This window comes from Musca vetustissima, unplaced genomic scaffold (assembly GCF_032173495.1).
Source record: "Musca vetustissima isolate MV318-11 ecotype Yass unplaced genomic scaffold, APGP_CSIRO_Mvet_v1 utg43151, whole genome shotgun sequence".
NCBI classification, from domain to species: Eukaryota; Metazoa; Arthropoda; class Insecta; order Diptera; family Muscidae; genus Musca; species Musca vetustissima.
In genome coordinates, this window is record NW_026884654.1 from 24,267 (window position 1) to 39,026 (window position 14,760).

Here is a 14,760-nt window from a genome sequence, read left to right on the forward strand (position 1 = left end):
GAGGGTGCAAATATTACGAACTATTGCCCAGGCTCAATAAACATCAGCAGAAAGTTAGAGTTCCGTCGTTGTTTTGTAGAGTATCGTATGGTCGGCCCTATTGATTTTATATAATTTTATACTTTCTTTTAGTTCTTATGCCTGATGTCCCGGGACATTTTTAGTATTTTGAAGGTTTTAGCCACATATTCCCACCGAAGTGACTGCAGTTACTATTCAGGATTCCGCTATATCTCGATTATCTGAGTTAACCTAGCTATATGTGTCCGTTGTACTCAAAGTACAGATCACATTTAAAGACCAATCGTCAGCAAAAATTGTATGTGGAGCTAGTTCTCGCAAAAAAGTGCACGAATATTTTTGTAAAGAACATCCTTTTTATACCCTTCACCACACTGTGGTACAGGGTATTATGTCTTTGTGCATATGTTTGTAACGGGCAAAAGGAATCGAGATAGCCCATGGTTCCTTTTGAGAATATGCATAGAATCACTTCCTGAGATGATTTATGCATGTCCGTCCATGTTGTGAACAATGTACATGTCGCATTTAAAATCCGATTTTGATGAAATTTGCCAGAGCTCATTTATTTGGCCCAAGGACGAACCCTATTGAAATTGGTGAAAATCGGTTCAGATTTAGATATAGCTCACATATACATTTTCGTCCGATTTAATGTAAATTATGCACAAAGTCCCTATATATGTTTCGATTTGCACGAAATTTCGTATGGTCTACTGGATTATGTTAAAATCGGTTCTAATTTAGATATAGCTCCCATATATAGTTTCGCCCGATTTAAGGTGTATGGTGCACCTAAATATCTTTCGATTTGCACGAATTTTGGCATAGCGTACTGAATGATGTGTGCCAAGTTTGGTGAATATCGGTTCAGATTTAGATATAGCTCCCATATGTATCTTCATCCGATTTAAGGTAAATGGTGCACCAAAGTCCCTAAATATCTTTCGATTTGCACGCAATTTGGCACAGCGTTTGAAGCCTATAATGATGAATTAAGCCTGTAATGATGTGTGCTAAGTTTCGTGGAAATCGTTTCAGATTTAGATATAGATCCCATATATATATTTGCATCCGATTTAATACAAATGGTGCACCAAAGTCTCTAGTTATCTTTCGAGTTGGACGAAATTGTGCACAGAGTTCTGAATTAAGAGTAGAAGTAGGTTACTAAGTTTCGTGAAAATCGGTTCAGATTTATATTAAGCTGCCATATATATTTTCGTCCAATATAATGTAAAGGGTGCACCAAAGACTCTATATATTCTCCGATTTGCACACAATTTGCCATAGTGTACGGAATTGAGTCTAGAATTTGGTCTAGCGTACCGAACTGAGTCTTGAATGATGTATTCCAAGTTTCGTGAAGATCCGTTCAGATTTGGATATAGCTCCCACATATATTTTCGTCCGATTTTACATATTATTACGAAGCTTTGCATAACATATTAATTGAGACTTGAATTTAGCATAGGTTGCAGAAAGACATGAATATGTTCCTTCGAGATAACATTGACATACAATTGTAAGACTACATATGTACAATATATCCAATGTGGTGAAGGGTATCCTATAGTCGACCCAGTCCGACTTTACTACTTTCTATACTGGTTGTATATAGAGCTTACCTTATACCTTACGCGAATGAAATGTCCGATTTTACACAAGCTTTACACTTCGTAATACTTTTACCAAACCTAAGTCATGTCCGAAGATGGGACCCATTAGTCCACTCCATCTGGTTACCCCCCACAAAGTTTCAATATTTGGAATATTTGTTAATTCAATAAAAAACGAATGGAATGTTCGTTAGATCATATCCGAAAATGGAAACCATACATCTGTCGGCTAAAACTACTGACACTTTTTTCTTGAACTTTACCCAAAGTACCACAAAAAGTGAAACTATTATACAAACATATCGCTCATACGATTTTATATAGGGTCCCCTAAGGCAAGAAATCGATTTTGCAGATTTTTTCATCCTTATCCCCTTTTACCTGATCCTTATTTCTCTTCCATTATTCATAAGTAAGAATTTTAGTTTTCAATCGCAATGTGAATATTGTCAATTGTTTGCTCCCTTACGTCCATATCATGTTGAGAACAAATAAGAGTTTTTTATTATTGCATATTGTGACATTTACATACTTGCATCGTCGATAAGAGCTGTCATTGTTTGCTTTCATGTCGCAATATTTGCTAAAAATTTGTTGCAATCGAAACGGAAATATGGTGATATGTTAGAGCATTTATTGGCTAAATGCCAACGACATCATATCTTTGTATGTATTTTCATATTGACACACTACGGTTTTGTTATATCTTATTTTCTGAGGCGAAAGCGATTGAATTGGATAGATATTGATGTAAATGAATACATTTTTTTCAGTATTTGAAGCAAAGTAATTTTTTCGACTCTGCAGGTGATTTCATTAACATGATTAATCTTTGCTTTATAGAATCAATATATCGTTACAGTCTGTTTCCAACATATCGTGAGCAATTTAAACGCAACCCATCTTTATTCAAAAAGTGATACATTTTGACAAAAAAATTGGAAATACTCACAAACTATATAATTTTTTATACCCTTTACCACACTGTGGTACAGGGTATTATGTCTTTGTGCATATGTTTGTAACAGGCAAAAGGAAACGAGATAGACACATGAGAATATGCATAGAATAACTTTCTGAGTCGATTTATGCATGTCCGTCTGTCCGTCCCTCCGTCTGTAGATGTTAAATTGTAAACAAAGTACAGGTCGCATTTATGATCCGATTTGGATGAAATTTGGCACAAGTCTCTTATTTGGCCAAAGGACGAACCAAATTGAAATTGGGAAAAATCGGTTTAGATTTAGATATAGCTTCCATATATATTTTCGTCCGATTTATAGTAAATGGGGCACCAAAGTCCCTATATATCTTTCGATTTACACGAAATTTGGCACAGGGTACTGAATTATGTCCAGAATAATGTGTGCCAAATTTCAGGAAAATCGGGTCAGATTTATATATAACTCCCATATATATTTTCGTCCGATTTAAGGTAAATGGGTCTCGAAAGTCTATATATATTTTTCGATTTGCACGAAATGCGGCATAGAGTACTAAATTTTGTCCAGAATGATGTGTGCTAAGTTCAGATTTAGATATAGCTCCAATATATATTTTCGTCCGATTTTATGTAAATGGTGTACATATTGTGCGATTTGCAAAACATAGAAATTCATATAAATTAATTCCGGGCCTGTTTCCTTGAAATCGGTACAGATGTAGGTATAGCCTCGCACACAATTTTGTACAATGTACTGATGTTGACGATGGTTCAGATTTACATATAGCTCCTATATATACTTTCGTCCGATTTTATGTAAATGGTGTACTAAAGACTCTTAGCTAGGCCGATTTGCAAAACATACTGAAATGTATATAAATTAATTCCGGGAATGTTTCCTTGAAATCGGTTCAGATGTAGATTTAGCATAGCTTCCATATATAAATTCGACATATTCATGTTGATTGTAAACGAAATAATCAATATGTGTGTGATTGATATTACATTTTAAACAGTGAGGTATACCAGATAGCGTGCGTATTGTTTGATTAAAATCTATTTACAAAATATGGAATACATTGCAGAATGACATGTGTAAGGATTGACTTATACTGATAAAGATCGCATTTTTAAGAATATATAACCACAGAAAGTTAGATTTTCGTGGAAATTTTTTAATTTTGCTTCACTGGTTTAATTTTGCTTTTCGAATTCGAAATAATTGTTATATTTTCATTCTCCACTTTTTCCTACTCAAATATGTTTGGAAACCATTTCGGAATTAAAAACACATCGTAAACTTCTTTAAAATATTACAATAATATCATGATAATGTCTCATTGGAACCTATAATACCATTTCAATAGCACAAATTTATCATAACGACATTCTCATTCCAAATAATGTTCATATTTTCCAATTAAAATTGTATACAAAATGTTAAACACACTTTGCAGGCCTTAAAATTCAATTTCCAAATCGTCTTAAATTTCAAAGCGAAATTGTAGACGTAATAGCATTTGGGTGAAACCCACCATGTTTGTAAACGATTGGAATGATTACACCCAGAATTTGATTTTGGAATTTGAGAATTTTTACATTTATTTGGCATGTGTTAACAAACTATTACAGACATTTATGCTTGGTAAATATTTTCAAATAAATAATTCCCAAAGGATGTTTCGAAACACTTCGAACATACATATGTATGTGTAGATGGTAAAGGCTGAGTGAAATGTTTAGTCAGCTGGAATTTGAATTACATTTGGATATGGTTTGTTATTAATTAACAATAACAATACAGGAATATTTTTAATTGTTATAAGTAGATTATTTATGAAATATATAAATTGTAATACATACATACATATAAATATTACAAGTATTTGTGTTATATATACTTCACTTTAAACACTAATTACGTTATATAATATGCTTTAGTTTGGTAATTAATTTCATTGCTTAAATTGAAGCATCGGGAATTAAAGCGAAAATATAAGAATTTCAACATACCAAAAATTAAGCGGAAACATTTTCTGGGAGCCTATTTAGAAATTTTTGTATTCGACAAATCAGGAATACTAAATTACATCCACTTTGGATGGAAAATACGGTAAAAACATGAAAATACCGTAAATGGAGCAGGACCTTTATATAGGGGCAATGTTAAAACATGATGCTACATTGTAGAAAACTTTGTTATACCCTTCACCAAACTGTGGTACAGGTTATAATGTCTTTGTGCATATGTTGGTTCCTTTTGAGAATATGCATAGAATCACTTTCTGAGTCGATATATGCATGTCCGTCCATCCATCTGTCTGTCTGTCCCTCCATGTATTTTTGTGAACAAAGTACATGTGGCATTTTTGATCCGATTTGGATAAAATTTGGCACTTGTCAATTATTTGGCCCAAGGACGAACCCTATTGATGTGTACAAAGTTTAGTTGAAATCGATTCAAATTTAGATATAGCTCCCATATATAGTTTCATCCAATTTTAGGTAAATGTTGCACCAGTATTTGACCAATTGAGACAATATTTTGCACAGCATACTGAATTAAGTCTAGTTTGATGTGTGTGAAGTTTTGTTGAAATCGGTTTAGATTGACATATATGTTCCATATAAAATTTTGCCAGATTTCATACAAATGTTACACCAACAATTCAAGTCTGTACGATATAAATGTAATTTTTTATAGACTTCAGAATGGTTTTTTATTGGTTCAAATATCTATGTAGATCACATTTGTTTTTCACCCGATTCCATGTCAATGGTCTTTCAAAGATGTTACGTCTCTTCTATAAACAGAATATTGTACCCATTATCATCTCTTGTATGTAACCAATGTTGTGAAGGCTATCATATAGTCGGCCCCGTCCGACCTTAGAACTTTCCTTACTGGTTTTTGTTTGTTTTTCCGATCGCTAGGCTGTGCGAAAGATAGGGACTGACCATAGAATAAACATGACTGTTTTCACGAAGATCGGTCAATATTTAGCGGGTCTATTGGACTCAGACTTTTGTGTGCAAAATGACAGAATTCCTGTCGTATATATTTACTACAGAAGTTGATAGTATTAGTATATACTAGGAGTGGCTTACGTTTAAATTGTTGTTGTATGTACTCGGATGTGGGAAACATACGTAAATGTTTACAGATGTCTACCTATATGATATTGTTCAGAATTACCATTACCACACTCGAGGGCGGTAAGACGTCTATAATATTCGGTGATCAGATATACGGTATGAAGTGGACCGAAAGCTTTATGTTTTCAGGTTTGCACATCACAAATTTTACAAGGATATGGAAACTTGACCAAATAATTAAAATGGCTTACAAAATGTTAAAACATAATGATTCTGCTGTACCTATATAACTTTTCCACGCTTATGACCTAATGTTCTTTAAAAAAATATTCTTAAATAAATAAATAGACTATAAACTCAGATAGACGTTGATGATATAATAATAAACCAGTAAGGGTATATCCTACATATGTATCCTAACAGAGGACGCGTTTTTGTTATATATTTATATCTGAATCGATTTCAGGGAAACTTGCTAGAGACAAATTTATATTACATCAGTACGTTGTGTCAATCGGCCTAGCTATGAATCTTTTCACGAAGCTTAGCAACATCATTTTAGACTTAATTCAGTACCCTTTACCAAAATTCGTGCAAATCGAAAGATATATAGGGTCTTTGGTGCACCAATTACCATAAAGCGGATGAAAATATATATGGGAGCTATATGTAAATCTGAACCGATTTTCACGAAACTTGGCAGACATCATTATCGATTTTATCCATTACTCTGTGCCAAAATTCGTGCAAATGAAAAGATTTCTAGGGACTTTAAAGGACTATTTACCTAAAATCGGGCGAAATTATATATGGGAGCTATATCTAAATCTGAACCGATTTTTACGAAACTTTGCACACATCATTGTAGACTTAATTTAGTACGCTGTGCCCAAATCAAAAAATATATAGGGACTTTGGTACACAATTTACCTTAAATCGGACGAAGATATATATGGGAGCTATATCTAAATCTGAACCGATATTCACGAATCTTTTTACACATCATTCTAGACTTAATTTAGTACGCTGTGCCAAATTCCGTGCAAATCGAAAGATATATAGGGACTTTGGTGCACCATTTACCTTAAATCGGGCGAAATTATATATGGGAGCTATATCTAAATCTGATCCGATTTTTCCCAATTTCAATAGGGTTCGTCCTTGGGCCAAACAAATGCGCTGTGCCAAATTTCACCCAATTCGGATCATAAATGCGACCTGTACTTTGTTTACAATTTAACATGGACAGACGGACGGACGGACATGCATAAATCGACTCAGAAAGTGATTCTATGCATATTCTCAAAAGGAACCATGGGTCTATCTCGATTATTTTTGCCTGTTACAAACATATGCACAAAGATAAAATACCCTGTACCACAGTGTGGTGAAGGGTATAAAAATCCAAGCAGCTTGTGACTCCTAAAATGTTTATTAAAAATCCTTTCTTCTGATTTTGATGGTACTAAACAAATATTTTTTTAAAAATTCTCTTACAGTGCTTCACAAAATGTTATGAAAAATCCACCCTTATTGCTCTCATTGTCCGTAATAAAGAATTCATTAAAATGTCACTATTGTGGCTCTGATAGTTCTTGATAAAACAATCTTTACAAGTTCATTAAATTAACATAAAAATATTTCTTGACTCTTAAAAAAATACCCCTGTGATTTTTGACAGCATAGAAAATATACAAATAGAATTTATTATTTAATGTTTATTGTAATACTAAAAGTAGCAGGTAAAAAAGTATATGTCTTGAAGAGAAGGTAAGAAAAGGGAATAGAAATGCTTAAATATGTGAAATAGATTTTTTCTTATTATTCGGGCATTGGACAGCTTTTATTGTTGTTTAACTTCAGCTTCTTAACCAAAGCCTCCAAACGTTTTTCATCAACCAAGCCAATGAATTTGTCCACAATTACGCCATTACAGAACGCCAATACAGCAGGCACAGCCTTTACATCAAATGTTTCAACCAAATCTTGATTCTGTTCAACATCTACAATAGCCAGATCGATGTGTTTGGATTTTTCGGTCAGAGCATTTAAAATTGGCGTTAGAATATGACAGGGTTCACACCATTCCGCATGGAAGTCGACAATTACCGGTTGGCCATTATTGATTACCTGGATAATAACAGAACATATTTTAAAACATTTTATTTATATTTTTTATTTCAATTAGTATTTTATTTAGATCTTTAAAAAATATTAAACTAAAAAATTCTTACCAACTGATCGAATTGCTCATGATCATTTACGGCGTATTTCTTCCACACAACTGGATCCTGCGAGAAAGTTCTTTTGGTTGAAGCAAAGACACCTGGCCCCACAACACGAAGATTTTGTGCAATGGATGATTTGACAAAAGAGCTTAGAGTTGATATCAAACTTGATTTTATTATTTGTAGCATAATTAGACTGCGACGTCAACTGCAAGCAGAGAGTAAACGTTAATTTTTTTCAAACTCACAAAGATTAAATTCGAACTTACTTTCAATATTCCGTTATTAACTTGAAAACACTTTGCCCGGATAATAATTCAATGTTCCTTTCACTTCGATGATTTATTGAAAACTGAATGACACATTCGGTTGGGAAACGTTATTTGTAGACAGCTGTAAATTTCAAATGTGGCATTTCATGGTGGTGGTATTGTTGTAGGATATCCTACTACCTGCGTGACTAAGTAAACACAGATTTTTGTTGTCAGCTTGTGTGGAATACCACCAACACAGGGTAAATTTTTCTTTCCTCTGATAGGACACACACGCTAACAGATTCCTAAACACACACACACACACTTCACACGTCTCCCTGCATAAGGATTGACAAATAAACACTAGGTACCGTACCCTACACTACCCTACTTAAACCTAATATGGGCAATGTATGCACGTGGAAAACAGACAAAAGTATTTATAGGGAAAATGCTAATTATTTTTGGTTTCCAGTCAATGGTTAACAGATGGTGATTCTGAAATCATTTGGAACTGAGTTTGTTTGTTTTTTCGGGAGAGAGTGAAATAAACAACATAGCGCAGTGGGAAAATTATATAATAAAATAAACACAAAAATACAGTTGAACCTACTACAAACATTTTATTTTACACACGAGTAATATCCACATGTAAGGAATAGTTTTTAACCAAGAATTTTTTAGAGATATTATATATTTATGTCAAACTAGATGCCCATTTTTCACCAAAGTGTCTTTGATGACTTAAATTCTAGGTTTAGATTCCCACCTATCCATATCCGTGGACTTACAAAGCGGGAGCCGTGTTCGATTGGTTTTCTTGGATCGCAATTTTTATACCCTTCACCACAGGGTATTATGTCTTTGTGCATATGTTTGTAACAGGCAAAAATAATCGAAATAGACTTTCAGAGTCGATTTATGCATGTCCGTCTGTCTGTCCATGTTAAATTGTAAACAAGGTACAGGTCGCATTTATGATCCAAATTGGATGAAATTTGGCACAGCTCATTTGTTTGGCCCAATGACGAACCCTATTGAAATTGGGAAAAATCGGTTTAGATTTAGATATAGCTCTCACATATATTTTCGTCCGATTTAAGGTACCAAAGTCCCTATATATCTTTCGATTTGCACGAAATTTGGCATAGCGTACTGCATTAATTGTAGAATGATGTGTGCAGGATTTCGTGAAAATCGGTTTAGATTTAGATATAGCTCCCATATATATATTTGCCCGATTTTAGGTAAATAGTCCTCTAAAGTCCCTATATATCTTTCGATTTGCACGAAATTTGGCACAGCGTAATGACTAAGGTCTAGAATGATGTGTGTTAAGTTTCGTGAAAATCGGTTCAGATTTAGATATAGCTCCCATATATAGATTCGCCCGATTTTAGGTAAAATGTCCTCTAAAGTCCCTATATATCCTTCGATTTGCACGAAATTTGGCACAGCGTAATGACTAATGTCTAGAATGATGTGTGCAGAGTTTCGTGAAAATCGGTGCAGATTTAGATATAGCTCCCATATATCTCTCCGTCCGATTTAAGGTAAATGGTGTACCAAAGTCCCTATATATCTTTCGATTTGCACGAAATTTGGCATAGCGTACTGCATTAAGTGTAGAATAATGTGTGCAGGGTTTCGTGAAAATCGGTTCAGATTTAGATATAGCTCCCATATATTCATCCGATTTAGATATAGATTTAAGGTAATTTGTGCATCTTTCGATTTGCACGAAATTTGGCATAGCGTACTGAATTGCGTTTGTAATAATGTGTGCTAAGTTTCATGAAAATCGGTTCAGATTTAGATGTAGTTCCCATGTATATTTTCGTCCGATTTTATGTAATTGGTGCACCAAAGTCCCTATATATCTTTCGATTTGCACGAATTTTGGTATAGGGTACTAAATTAAGTCTATAATGATGTTGCTAGGCCGATTGACACAACGTACTGAAGTAATATAAATTAGTCTCTGGCAAGTTTCCCTGAAATCGGTTCAGATATAAATATATAACAAACACGTACCTCTGCTATGATAAATATGTAGAATATACCCAAAGTGGTGAAAGGTATCATAAAGTCGGCCAGTCCGACTTTACTACTTTCCTTACTGGTTTCTTCTGAGTTCTTAGAAAACAGTTCCCTTGACTACTTCACAAAAAAAGTGAATCTGCCACATCCACATATCGTGAATTAAGAGGAGATTATGGTTTACATACTACAACTACGCAAGCAATTGACAAAATTCTGTAAAAATTTCTTGTGATTGGAATGGTTACAAAGGCCTGTGAATTAGCTTCGTCGATTCCTCGTTCTCGGGAACTAGGATTGTCTTACGGCACAGCGACGAAGCACATATCTTTATATAGAACAGACATGCCGTATTTAGAGGACCTTTGGAATGAAATCGGGCGAAAATAAATGCCTGATATACATAGATATTTGAATCTATTAAAAACCCCCATACACATACCATTCTGAAATCTATGAAAAAGTCCATGTACGAATCAAAGCAAAATTATGTATGTATGAAAATTCGGACCAAATTGAGCTCCCGATGTTGTTGTCTCAGTCGGACAAATATTGGGAGTTTGGTGTATCATTTACCTATAATCGGATGAAGCTATTTACGGGAGCTATATCTGAATCTGCACCGATTTCAACAAAACTTCAAAGACATCAATCTGAACCTATTTCAGTGCGCTGAGCAAACATCTGTTTCAATCCGACAAATATTGGGAGTTTGGACGAAACTACATATGGGATCTATATCTGAATTACAATTACAGCAAAACTTCACAGACATTAAACTGGACCTAATTCAGTTAACTGTGCAAAATGTTGTCTCGATTGGACAAATATTGGGTGTTTGGAGCACCACTTAGATAAAATCGGTCGAAACTATATATGCGAGCTATGTTTAAATCTGAACCGATTTTCACGAAACTCAGCACACATTATTCTGGACCTAATTCAGTACCCTACGCCAAACATCGTGCAAATGGAAAGATATATAGGTACTTTGGGGCCCCATTAGCCTTAATTTGGAAGAAAATATATAAGGGAGCTATATATAAATCTGACCCGATTTTCCCGAAACTCGACACACGTCATTCTAGACTCCAGTCCGTACACTACGCAAATTACGTGCAAAACGAAAGATATATTGGGTCTTTGATGCACAATTTACATCAAATCGGACGAAAATATATATGGGAGCTATATCTATATCTGAACCGATTTTCACGAAACTTACCACACATTATTCTGGACCTATTTCAGTACCCTACGCCAAATATCGTGCAAATGGAATGATATATAGGGACTTTGGGCCCCATTTACCTTAAATCGGACGAAAATATATATGGGACCTATATATAAATCTGACCAGATTTTCTCGAAACTTGACACACGTCATTCTAGTCTCCAGTCCATACACCATGAAAAATTACGTGCAAAACGAAAGATATATAGGGTCTTTGGTGCACCATTTACATAAAATCGGACGAAAATATATATATGGGAGCTATATCTATATCTGAACTGATTTTTGGGGCCCCATTAGCCTTAAACCGGAAAAAAGTACATAAGGGAGCTATATATAAATCTGGCCCGATTTTCTCAAAACTCGACACACGTCATTTTAGACTGCAGTCCGTACACTATGCAAAATTACGTGCAAAACGAATGATATATTGGGTCTTTGATGCACCATTTACATAAAATCGGACGAAAATATATATGGGAGCTATATCTATATCTGAACCGATTTTCACGAAACTTAGCACACATTATTCTGGACCTATTTCAGTACCCTACGCCAAATATCGTGCAAATGGAATGATATATAGGGACTTTCCCCCCATTTCCCTTAAATCGGACGACAAAATATATGGGAGCTATATATAAATCTGACCAGATTTTCTCGAAACTTGACACACGTTATTCTAGACTCATTTCAGTACACTATGCAAAATTTCGTTCAAATCGGAAGATATATAGGGACTTCGGTCACCATTTACATAAAATCGGACGAAACTATATATGAGAGCTATATCGAAATCTGAACCGATTTTCTGCAATTTCAACAGGGTTCGTCCTTGAGCCAAATAAGTGACTTGTGCCAAATTTCCAAATCGGATTATAAATGCGACCTGTACTTTGTTTACAATTTAACATCTACAGATGGGCAGACGGACGGACGGGCATTCATAAATCAACTCAGAAAGTGATTCTATGCATAAAATGAACCTTGTGTCTATCTCGTTTCCTTTTGCCTGTTACAAAGATATGCTCAAAGACATAATACCCTATACCACGGTGTGGTGAAGGGTATATAAATATATTATTAAGACAATAATTTATATGTATCGAAAAAACAACGAATATCTGGAGAATGGGGTGTGGGTTTATAATAAAATGTCTGAGACCCATAGGTGTAATTTTTTGCATGGATGATTGTTAAACATCGTCCTAGATTTTACTTATACGTAAAACGTAATTTATACTATCCTGGAATATAAAAATATTGACCCTTTAATGTGTCCCCTCTGCAAGAGTACCAGAAGTCTTTGGCCTACGGAAATTTGATGTAATTTCAACTTCTTCAACTTAAATTTAATTTTCTGCTCAAAAAATTAATTGAACTTAATTATAAACTTGCAAACATTTTTCATTGTGAAATCTTTCATCACAATCTTCCACGTACATCTTTCGGACACACACATCCTTTCATTATTTCGTTCCGGTTGTACACTTCAGTTCAATGACATCCGTTTTGCGACACCTGAACAAACAATGACATGTTGTAGGCAAATTTTATAAAGTTAACATTTATCAACACATGCTGCAGTTATCCTTGTACACAGTGAAGGGATTTCTGTCCTTAAATATACGGATGCATAAAGCAATTACAACCTGGAATGGCAAATCAAACAATGGCAGCAGTGACATGTCTGTCCCCAGATTTCATTTGTGTAATACGTGAAACTTGGGTAAGCAAATGTTTATAAAGCAAAAACTTAACTCTCTTAGCTAACACTCACACACACACACTTATTGTTGAGAACTTGAAAATAATGAATAAATAAAGGCGAAGTGGCAGAGGTGAGTGAGAGCAATGAACTTTTGGAGCTCTTTCAATATTCGTTGGACGTACTTTATGACTTGCATGGTCGTACCTTGGGACAATATTAACAATATGGAGGCAACTGGTTAATTATTTCCATAATATCAGTAGTGTTGCAAAAACAATACTTCCATAATATATACATTTATAAACGAAAACTACATAAATATTTAAAAATTTCATCAAATTTTCAACAAAATATATATGTAGTAGCAGTGTGCACTTTGTGTAAAATAGTTCTCTTCCATAAATCATAAATCAAATTGTTAACTGAACTCTGACAATGATGTGATGCAATGTCAGTTGCAAGCAAATTAAGTTGCTCGACTTGAATTTATTTTATCAGTCGTCACACCACCGCCTCCACCAACTAGAACTACCACAATCAATCATATTTTTCAACGTCAACTAAAAAAACGGGTTCGGGATGATGGGGGGAAGGTTCGCCTTCTCTCTCTCTCTCTCTCTCTCTCTCTGAACCAATTACCGAAGCAAACAATGTTTTTTGCGGAATTTATAGCCAGTCAAAACCACTAATGTGCACGTCATGGACATAATCTGATATGACAAAATACTGCAACGTCAGTAACAACTGACGGAACATAAATGGAACGATGTAGACATAGGCATTGTAAGGATACAATCCCGTGAATGAAAGCTGCTTTCGTATAGATGAAATTTAAAATGTTTGTAATATTTTTAAATAAAATTGTTCAGTTAACTATTAGGGATAAGTAAAGGTGATTCCTGAGAAGTCAGTATATGCAAACTAGTAAAAAGGATGTGACGATTATATGATATACTACATAACTACTACTGAACGTACTATGGAGCTAAATACCGATGCAGGAGGAATTGTGCGATATTTACATTCTATTTCAGGGTACGAATATTTAATAGTATTAGTAATATTTTAAATATATTCCCATACAATCGATGTCAATCGAACTTATGGCAGATTATATTTCAAATAACTGAAACATATGATACACTGGCACCAGTTGTTGTTGTAGCAGCCCTATTGCTTTTACACAATGGACTGAGGTGACAGACTTTAAGACTCGCTATAGTACCCCTCTGTCGTGGAAACGCTATACGCTATAGTAGGGGTGGATGGCGTAGGGGATACCAAACAACGGCTAACATGTCGAAGCGTAAGCTTATCTTGGTCCCTCTTTCATCTCAATTGTGGACACTGACCTCCCACATGGGGTAGATGTTTTCATCACCCGTTGAAATAGTGAGCTGAGTCGATGAGTTACCAACCGAACTATTCAAGACTGGTGGCCATATGCTAGCACCAGCTAATTAGTACAATTTGGCTAGATGAATGCATGCCCAATGTTTGGAACCTCAGCATCCTGTGTCCCGTGCACAAAAAAGGAGACAAGACGATATGTGTCAACTATAGAGGAATAAGTCTCCTTCCCATCGCACATAAAGTGCTATCCAGCGTGCTGTG

At 34.8% G+C, this 14,760-nt stretch overlaps 1 protein-coding gene across 1 annotated transcript; it reads right to left on the reverse strand.

Moving 5' to 3' along the window:
• Positions 1–7,500: 7,500 nt before the first annotated feature.
• LOC133331685 (thioredoxin-like) lies at positions 7,501–8,096 on the reverse strand. Its single transcript, XM_061540066.1, has 2 exons — positions 7,914–8,096; positions 7,501–7,809 (listed from the first exon to the last, which is right to left on the reverse strand). The coding sequence occupies exons 1-2, from the start codon at positions 8,094–8,096 to the stop codon at positions 7,501–7,503; spliced, it is 492 nt and encodes a 163-aa protein (XP_061396050.1).
• Positions 8,097–14,760: the final 6,664 nt, after the last annotated feature.

What these genes read in the sequence shown, in the direction of transcription:
- LOC133331685 (XM_061540066.1), bottom strand. Translation starts at nt 8,096, where the DNA reads ATGCTACAAATAATAAAATCAAGTTTGATATCAACTCTAAGCTCTTTT. An exon ending in ATGAGCAATTCGATCAGTTG is followed by an intron (nt 7,810 to 7,913) that starts GTAAGAATTTTT and finishes GTTATTATCCAG; the next exon opens with GTAATCAATAATGGCCAACC.